The sequence below is a fragment of the Piliocolobus tephrosceles genome, chromosome 2 (assembly GCF_002776525.5).
Source record: "Piliocolobus tephrosceles isolate RC106 chromosome 2, ASM277652v3, whole genome shotgun sequence".
Taxonomy (NCBI): Eukaryota; Metazoa; Chordata; class Mammalia; order Primates; family Cercopithecidae; genus Piliocolobus; species Piliocolobus tephrosceles.
Window position 1 is genome coordinate 72889580 of NC_045435.1, and position 10339 is coordinate 72899918.

General features: G+C 42.0%; 1 protein-coding gene across 3 annotated transcripts in view; it reads right to left on the bottom strand.

Moving 5' to 3' along the window:
• SYNPR (synaptoporin) overlaps positions 1-10339 on the bottom strand; it is a 327584-nt gene that overhangs the window by 123057 nt on the left and 194188 nt on the right. For all 3 annotated transcript variants that reach the window (XM_023200533.1, XM_023200544.1, XM_023200536.1), the window contains one exon: positions 3104-3228. In XM_023200533.1, coding sequence (XP_023056301.1) covers positions 3104-3228 — 125 coding nt within the window. The remainder of the gene's footprint in view (positions 1-3103; positions 3229-10339) is intronic.

The window sequence follows — 10339 nt, forward strand, 5'->3', positions numbered from 1 at the left end:
GCTTCCTTTGATGTATCATTTACAAACTAATTGTTTTTGTTCAAATGACTTGACTTTATTGTCCTTTTGGTCTTTGCAATACACTGAATAGTTAAAAGCTACTGAATGTTCTTATCTTATTTCTGAGATTATCATCAAATCATTGGCATCGGCTTGTGACATTTTAGAAGAAAATAACTTTTTTAAGCATAAGCAATGCTTTCATAATCTGCTACTTCAAATCGCTGAGTTGTCTCAACGGCTGCTTCTTGCCATTCACCTTGAAAATAGAGTTTTTTCATCTACTTCAATCCCTTTAGAATTTCAGATGGGGTTCCTATAAGTTATTTCTCTCCAGAAGCTGTGTCTTATCATTGCATCTCAGTGGAAGCCATAGGATGACTCATTTTTAAAGAGTGCTTTTAAAATTACCAAGGTATAATATGCGTATTTTAATAAATTCAAATAATACTCAAGTATGTAGAGTTAAAAGTAAATGTATGACCTCTGCATACCAATCACACATCCCTCCCCAGAAGTAATCCCTATTAACTGTTTGTCTGTATCCTTCCAGACTTTACATTTTACAAATACATATAAACATATAGGTGCATACGTTTAAAATTATATTGTGCATTTACTATTATGTTTTTTTCTTAACATGCTGCTACTTACTTTCTCCTTAGTAATACGTTTTAAACATCTTTCTATATCTGTACATTCACTTTTAAAATTTCTGCATAGGACATATATAAATAATTCATTGAGTCTGCTTCCTGCTGATGGACATTCAAGTTTGTTTCAGTCTTTTATTATTAACAACACTGAAGTGCACATCATTACATGCATATTACATGCATGTATTTGTGTATTTATATGAACATTTTTGAAGGTAGATATCTAGAAATGGTATTGCTGGATTAAATAGAATGTACATTTAAATTTTGATACCTACTTCCAATTGTCCTTCAAAAAGGCTTTATCAATATACACTATTTCCAACCACATGTGAGAATCTACATTTCTCTCCACACTTCATAATGTTGGATATCATTACTTCTTACTTTTTAATTATTTATATTACCAACATCTTGCTCACCGTACTTCTTCTGAAACAAATGTCTTCATAATAATCTGTATAAATCCTGGCTTATTACTGAGATTTTCCCCATAATGGTACAGGTTATGAATATGTACATGGATAATGGTACATGTTAAAATATGCAAATGTAAAATTGAAATTGCAACCCTAGTAAATTAAGCTGTTTTGGAACGGTGTGTATATCTCCTAGATGAACATTAATGGGGGCAAATTACAAGACATTCTATAAAAGGAGATTGGCTAATCCTTCCTTAACAGTAGACAGTAAATGTAAGGTGTGGTAAGCAGGGTGGCAAACAATTTCTTGCTTTATCCTACAACAGTGGTTTTAGAATTGTTTCTAGGAGACCTAGGGTTCCCAGGAGATCTTACAGGGTCTGTACGGTGGGGAGTGGGCAAGGTGTGTGGCAGGGAGAAGGCCGAGGAGAACTGGCTGGGGGCTTTAAGTTCCCTTCTTCTCCTGCTCCGACTGTCTCAGTAACTCATGTCTATTTTATACATGGAGCTTCTGAGTGAGATAATGTTTGAAAGAAAAGCTGTGCTACTAAAAAATATAATGATTAACCATATTTATTTCAGAATCCAAGTAAAAATCTTTTAAATGAGGGGGCTGCTATAGATGGCAATACATTTTGATCTAATTTCTCTAGTTGCCTTTCACTGGGCCAGTCATTTGAATTTGTAGTCTTGGGAAGAAATTAAAGAAGCCCAGAGCTGGAAACTGTGATTGAAGTGTCTTCTCACATTGTATCCTTAAGCAGGGATTTTATGAATCCTTTAGATTATTTAGATATTACCCTGCTCTCCACTGCCACACCAGCTCAGGCACTCGTTTCTAGTTCAGATAGGTCTCTTGATTACTCTCCTCCAGTTTGAGGAAAAGACTGGAGTCCTAGGCTCTGGTAGTTCAATGTTTAGGGACTTGCTGCCTTTTAAATCTTGAGAGATTGACTTTTAAGTTACCTGCTCCTGCCACATCTCTTAGTGGGAAATCACTGCAGAAGCCATGCCGAGCTTATGTTTTCATGTATAATGCTACCAAGCATCCCAGCCCGGCTGTCTGGCCATTGGCAGTTCTCATCTTGTCCTAGATTCTGCATGTTAATCTGAAAGCATGCGTTGTCTTGGCCACTGTCCTCCAGAAGCCAACAGGTTGGTCCAGAACTTTCAGAAGTCAAGCGCTTGCATGTCTACTTCCAGCAGCACAGCACAGCTCTTATTACTAAATTTCCAGGGATTATGTACTTAATATTTCTGAGCTTTCTATTCTTTTACTCTTTTATTAGCTAGTTAGGAGAGTATCTACTTGAGCAAGGTATTTGCAACTTTTGTCAGCTCTACTCTTAAAAACCAGTAAGAATATTGGTATCAATGCTACCTCTCTATGATGATTCATCACCTATGAACGGAGTCATCTTTGTCTTAGACTAGGAACACTTCACTTAATATATATTAAGTATACCTATACACATATATATACTTTATATATAATATATATATACACACACACATATATATACTTTATATATAAATATTAAGGATGTATTCCATAGTATACAGATACTCTGGGATACTCCATGAAAAAAAAGTTTCTGCAGTCAAATGTATTTGGGAAATAATCTGTCATTCTTGTTGATTCAAAATGTGCATTAGAAAGGCAAAGTGCTAAAAATATTTCTTGAATTTATTTGATCGTACTTTAAAATTACTTCTCCAGTTTCCCTTTCTTTTTCTCTCCCTCTTTCTCTTTGTAGCAAGTTTTTTTTTTCTTTTTTCTTTCTATTTTTTTTTTTTTTTGTTTTTGGAGCAGAGTCAGTTCTGTCTTGAAGGCACAACTCATAAATCCTCCCAGTGCCCACACTAGGTGGTGAGTGGGCACAGTGTTTGGGCATTCCATGGGTGCAGGCAGAATCCTTTCTGCTTACCCAGAAGTCCCCGGAAGACTGCATTTTTCTGAGACAAAGCACAGAAGAAAGAAAGACCCCTCTGTGAGGCTAGCAAGCATGAACCACCATTCCCTACCTGAATGGGTAGGCAAACGCTATGTCGATGCTGAGGTTACTTTCTGTCTTGTTGACGCAGTCCACACTCAGCCGCAGGCCTCCAGAATAGCCACCACATGTTGCAAATGCAAAGATTGCAAAAAGCTGTGGAGAACAAATAAACAAACAGAAGGCAGTTATTAGGATGATGTTGCTCTAATGAGATATATCAAAAGCAGCTTAATGTCTAGATTGAGGGAAGTTATGGTCCTTCTGAAGAAGAGCATTGCACTTGGTTCAGCTGGATGATGAAGGTAGAATGGAGTGAGGACTGGGGATGTGGTGTCTAAAATAATTGTCTGGCAAGTGAGAGAAATGTGGCTTGGAGAATAAATAAAGACAAACCAAAATAGCTGTGTTTGAGTGTGTAAATAGCTGTCATGCCTCAGACGGCACAGGCATAATCCCATAGTTAAAGGCCTGGAAAGCACTGCACCAATTGGTTAATAATGGATGCCTCCAGGTAGGAAGATGTGGGGATGTATCCTGCTCTCTTTGTTTGTCTGTATTTTCTACCATAAATATGATTTGTCTTTTGGAATAATATATATCAGTATTTCAAAGTCATGGTCAGAGAGAATTCTAGAGCTAAGAGTTTGAGGAAGAGTAGGTGAGTTTCTAAGAGGTGCTATTTTAGAGCACAAGATCTCAGTACATTTCAGCTTCCAACTTTCACTGGTGGTTACATCTCTGTGTTGGTTGCTGCTTCTAAGTCAATATTAAAAGTTTCAACAGTTAATGTCATGGTCTGTCCTGGTGTAGAATGTGAATCTGTGGGGAACCAGGCACCAATAATTAGGAGCAGGGACTCTGAGAAGTCTCCCAGAAAGAAGAGACACTTGGAAGACAGGATGGCCTAAGAGGGGACATAAGCAAATGCTAAACTAGGTTCATTTCATAATTTGGCTAAGCTCAAAAGAATTTCTTGCTCATTTCTAAAGGAAGTCGATGAAATGCACCTAACACTAACATGCTGCAATATTCCAATTTATCTTAATTTAACTTTGAAATCCAGCTTCTTACAATAGTTTGGGGTCATTATTGGAAACACTAGATCATTTTGCACAGTGAGAGGAGTTATTGCACAGAAGTCAACTGGGGTCAAGGGCTCTGGAATGTGACCTTGGGAAAGCTGCTTAATTTCCTCATGCCTTGATTTCCTCATTGAAAAATAGCATTGAGGGTAACTCTTCTGGGTCATTTTGCTATTTGTGGTGTGACACAGACAGTTGCTGTGTCCAAGAAGGCTGCTTGAGCTGGCAAGATCACCAGGTCTTTCCAGAAAGTTCAGAAGGTGAAATGAATATTATCTATAACACCTGCCACCTCAATCTTAATCAGGGGTAGAAAAAAAGCCTCAGATTTTTTTTGTCTTAATTGGCCACTTAACTTTAGTAGGAAAAGACTGACTGATGATAACAAGGCATTGTGAAACCTTCACAGGCAAAGCAGTATTTTGTGAGTCACGTGTATGTGTGTGTGTGTGTGTGTGCGCGCGCGCGCATGTGTGTGGCAGTTTTAAGTGCCTAGTTTTTAAAATCTGTATTTTAAAAATGGAAAGAACTTGACCAAAAGATACAAGGATTGTAGTAAGAGTGAAATGTGTTAACATGTGGAAAGCATTTAGAACAGGTCCTGGCACTGCATAAGCTGTCAATAAATGTTAACGAATATTACTGTAAATAGCAGATGCTCCTTAATAAGATGTTCTGGGCCATAAAATAGGAAATTTACGCTTAATCCCTAGCTAAATCTCTCTGGCTGTCTGCCCCAGTGAATCAACATCCAAGCAGTCCAGAAAAACTGATCTTTTTAACTTTGTTAGCTTTTGTTGCACAGGATTTGATGAAGCATTCAGAAGCTATTCCAGCTCGCTCCACAATCTAGGGTTGAGACACAGAATGCTGAACTGAAGGGAATCCCATCTTTAGGCCCCTGGTGTGGACTTGCTTACTCCTCATGACCAAATGCTCTCTTCCTGTAACCAATTAGTATTAGTCGTATTAGTAGAAATAAAGAGAAAGTTATTTTAATGGTTCAATGCTTAATTCTAGTTTTCATCAGCCAACACTGGATGTCGCAACCCTTTGTGCCACGTCAAGATAGCGTCTTTGGTAAGAAAGAATGGAATGATGGAGTCCAAAGCCCCATGCTGTGGCAATGGAGATAGCCCTTTCTGTCTCCAAGTTTCCTTATCCATAAAACAGGGATATCCCCTATGTCTTTCTGAATTTCTGAGAAAACTAAGTGAGATGGAATATGTATTTACATGCTACCCTCTTCCAATTCATACAGAGATTTGTGTGACATTTACATTTCTCTGGGGCCAGGAGTCCTAAGTGTGTGATAGGCAATTGTGCAGGTAAAAGTAAGAAAGGATTGTACATTGTGGCCATTTTAAAGTGCCTACTATGGGCCAAGTATTGTGTCCACCACTTAACATACATGGTTGTATTTCCTAGTGGCAACAATGTTGTGAGGCATGTGTGCATGGAGCTTAATACTCCTATAGGAAAGATATGGTAGAATAGCATAATTGTTTCAAAATGCTTCGTTCAAAAAATCCTTGAGACATTAAAATGTAGCAGATTGTAATTGAAGGATATAAAAACAAATGTCCATTTCAGTGCTTAATAGCTATAAATAAACTACCTTGGCCTTTCATCTTATATTAGCCGCTTTATATACAGTAAGGTATTATTAATACCATCATATAATAAACTTAAGAAGGAATGGTAATTATGTATTTAACTAGTTCAAAATGTTAGATACATGGAAAGGAGGTGTCATGACTATTGAAACCACATACACCACTATTTTTTCTTGTCACTTCTCTTGAGCTCTGAAAACACAAGGCATTGTAATCGAGTTAAATATGATACTTATGGGCTTTTGGGTTACATTTCTCCCTTCCCCATAGTCCTCACTACTGTAAGGTACATGGATGTACTTTGGTCAACAAGTAGGCTGAGGCAGACATCCAGGCCTGCATGACTCAGCAAGTTTAGAGTGCAGGCACATACTCCACTTGTTATATACCCTGTTTGTGTAAGCTCATACTTGGCTCAAAGCCACTATTGTCTGCAAAAGATATAACTGCCCTGCTGATGTGCTCTTGGGCCCAACATGGCTCTTGTGCAGGTGCAGGCACCCAGAGAAAAAGTGAAGCTACCGATCCCTGTAAGGGAGGATGATCATCTGGCAGATGGTCGGTTTGCTTGTGCCCAGAGAAAGAAAGAGTTAAGCTGCTAACCCTACAGCTGGTCTTGCAGGCTGGCCATGCAGCTGTGCATAGAAGATGGCTGCTGGGAGAAGCTGCAGAGCCAGAGCAGACAATCAAGGTAAAGGTGTAAGTAAGCTGCTGATGAGAGAGCTGCTGAATAAAGCCATGTCTCATTTACCTGCTGTCTCTCAAGTGTTCTTCCAGTTCCCTGCCCTATGTCTACCCACTCCCCTCTGCCCTCAGCTGGGGCTGGAACCTGACCCTGAGCGTGTCACTTGGCGTAGTCATGGACCCAGCAATCGGCAACGAGGATGAGATGAGGTGAGTGAGTCTTCAGTCCCTGAGGGCTCTTGAATTGACTTTGTGGCCACAGCATGAGCTGTGATACCTGGTGGCTGCCATGCTGTGAGGATGAGCCCCAGTGAAAACATGGGAGGCAGTGGACAGGTCTCCTGTGAGTGTGGAGAAGGCGCTGAAGCACCTGGAAGTGCACGGCACCAAGAAAAAGAGTGTGCCAGTAGAGTCAGATGGGCATTTGTGGCTGTGCTGTAGGAAGTGCACGTCCAGTCCCTGAAGGACAAGTGCAGGGAGGAGGAGGAATCTCCGTTGTGGGCTTACCCTGTGATCCACCAGAAAATCGAACTTGAACAGCTGTTGGGTGTTCAAGTCCAAGGGTCAGCCCAAGGATTCCCTACCACAGTGAAACACATTTCCTATGGTGCCCGTGTCCCTGCTGAGTTGTGGGGGTTAAGCAAGTAATGTCGGCAGTCATGTACAGACTTAGTGAAAGTCATTTGAGAGAAGGACATTGCTGCGCAACCTGGTCCTGCTTGAGCATTCCAGTTCACAGGTTGCCTGCTGCAGTCAGGTGGAATTGTAAAGCCTTTTCTATTTGATAAGAGACTGGCTGAGATGCCCAGCTTGGGGGGCACTGGATGACCAGAGCCACATGTGAACTTGGCAATCCACTGGTCCCTGCACCTGGATAAGTTTCCAGGCAAGGCTGCATAGACAGCTATGAAAGCTGGTCAGTGAAAGCAAAACCTGTGTCCTTGCACCTTGGCATCAGCTGCTTAACTCCCCATTTGTGCACTGTGTATCTCTCCCGTACCTGAAAACATTCTGGGGGTGGATATTTTACACGGCTTGGCAGCTATGCTGTCTATCACAGACTTGATGGACCGCGTGACAATGGAACTAGGATGGTACAACTGTGTGGTGGACTTGACCAATGCATTTCTCTCCATTGACATTGCTCCAGAGAGCCAGGAATAGTTTGCCTTCATGGGAGGGCGAATCACAGTGTTGCTGCAGGGCTATATGTATAGCCCCACCATGTGTCATGATCTTATTGATGATGTTATGTTAACCTCTGATTCTCTTGCAGATTTAGAAGTGGCAATGCCTCACTTGCCTGGGATTGGGATGATAAGACTGAGGCAACCTTTCTGGCCAGGGGTGCCCATTTAAACTTAATGTACATGTGACCACAGATAGTTTCAGTTAGGGCTTTTAGCAGTGCATGGAGTGCCTCAGAATGCCAACAGGCTTTTGGTCACAGCTGGGGAAGAGAATTGAGCTCCAGTATTCCTTAATAGAGAAGCAGTTAGTAATAGCAGGATGGGTACATTCATGGGTAATGACCCCCACCTTCCCCAGACTGAAAACGCAGTTAGTAACTGCATATGCTGCCCTTCAGCCTTGTGAGAGCATGGCAGGGTGGGTTACAGTCATTGTGTAGATGACTTATCCTATAGCGGGTTGGGTGCATTCATAAGTAACAACCTCCCAGACTGGAATGGCACAGACATCCATTTTAGTGAAGTGGGGTGCCTCCTTGGAACAGTGGAGTACACTGAGTACAAGTCCCTTAGCAGCAGAATTACAAGAAGCCTTAGGATCTGTAGTCCTAATGCAAGATAAGGCCATGGGGCCTAAGGCATCCCTAGATCCTGCGCCTTCACTGTTAGGAAGGGTGTCCTTCCATTCTTAATAGGGTATGGTATACAGATGGGTCTAGCCGAGGTGCTACTGCTGCCTGGACTGTTGTTGCAGTCCAGCCTAGTACTGACACCATACAGTTTGAAACCAGGCGTAGGCAAAGTAGCTATTGAGTTGAACTCAGGGCAGTGTGAATGGTAATCACCAAGGAGGTGACACCTATGGTAATCCATGCCAATAGCTGGACAGCTCACTGAAGCTTGTATGTCAGGCTCATGTGTCAAGTCTATGTGTAGATATCGGGCCTGTGTGCCCACAGCTTATATGTATAACCTGTGCGTCCAAGACCTATGTCTCCTTCAGCCTAGGGGGTGGAGTATCAGGTACATGGATGTGCTTTGGTCAAGAAACAGACCAAAGCAGACATCCAGGCCTGCATGACTCAGCGAGTTTAAGGCACAGGTGCATACTCCACTTGTTATATAACCTGTTTGTGTAAGCTCATACTTGGTTCAAAGCCACTATTGCCTGGAAAAGGCATAACTGACCTGCTGACACTGTGCTCTTGGGTTCAACATGGCTCTTGTGCAGGTGCTGGTGCCCAGAGACAGTGAAGCTACTGACCCATGTAAGGGAGAATGACCATCTGGCAGACAGACCGGGGGAGCCAGGACATGGCTCAGCTTGCTGGTGCCCAGAGGGAGGAAAAGTTAAGCTGCTAACCCTACAGCTGGCCTTGCAGGCTGGTCATGCAGCAGTGCATGGGAGCCGGCTGCTGAAAGGAGCTGAAGAACCAGAGCAGACAGCTGAGATAAAGGTGTGAGGAAGCCACTGATGAGAGAGCTGCTGAATAAAGCTATGTCTCATTTACATGCTGTTTCTCAAGTGTTCTTCTAGCTCCCCGTCTCATGTCCACCCACTCCCGTCTGCCCTCAGCTGTGGCAGAAACCTGACCCCGAGCATGACAACTGCTTAAAGGGAAACCATACTATATGACTGATAATAAATTAACATGGGTTTGGTGAGGATTGAACATATGATGTCTGTAAAACACTGGAAGAGTCAGATCCTTCTGAGTGAATAACTTATTACAAGGATGTTTGATTCTGTATTTTGGAGTGTGAAATCAACTCCTCCAGGGAAAATCAGCCAGTGACCTGGTCCTGTAATTGGAATACATCAAGACACAGTGAGGAGAGGGGACTGGAGGATCTCCAGGGGTATGAGATTCTCTAGGTGTTGCCTTGAAAGAGTCGGAGGGGACTTCAGAAATCTTCCCACTGATTCCCCTCCCAGTTACTCGCCCAATCATTCCTCCTTACATGGGGAAGCAGAGCAGTTCTGGGGTGAGGCAGACCTAAGCTTGAGCCCATTTCCTAGATGTGTGACACTGGGCAAATCCCTTCACTTTTCTAAACCTCAGTTCCCACATCTACCAAATCAAGACTAACATGTCTCATTCATTGGATGTTTAATGACAGATTTGCTATGTGCCAGCTGTTGGAGAACAAAAAAATTAAACAGTCACGTAAAAGACAAGGATAAGGAGTTTCCCACCCACCATGGGGCTTAATGTTAGATGTGGGAGACACAACCAAAAAGCACATACAAATAAAATAATCTCAAATTGTGTCACACGTTTTGAGGGGAGTTATTCTGGACAGGAGGTTACACCTGGCGAGTATTACATTTAAGCTAAGACCTGGAAGATGAGTGAGAGGAAGCCCTGCAAAAACTAAGAGTTGGAAGTAGGATCCCGGTCTCTAGACTTCCCAAGTTAGTATTCTAATTAGCTCTATGGTTGTGGGAAGAATGATGTTTGTTTGTTTGTTTTTGCCATATCGATAAGAGTTGATTCTCAAACGATCCAGTCTTCTTCACCCAGAAATGTACCATGGGTGCTTTGGTGACCGGAGGTTCTCCATGTTTCTCCTGCATGTCTCATAAACACATACCTGGAAGCTCATTACCAAAGCAAAACAGGTGATTTGTCCTTTCTTTCTCTTTCCTTCCTTCCTTCCTTCCTTCCTTCCTTCCTTCCTTCCTTCCTTC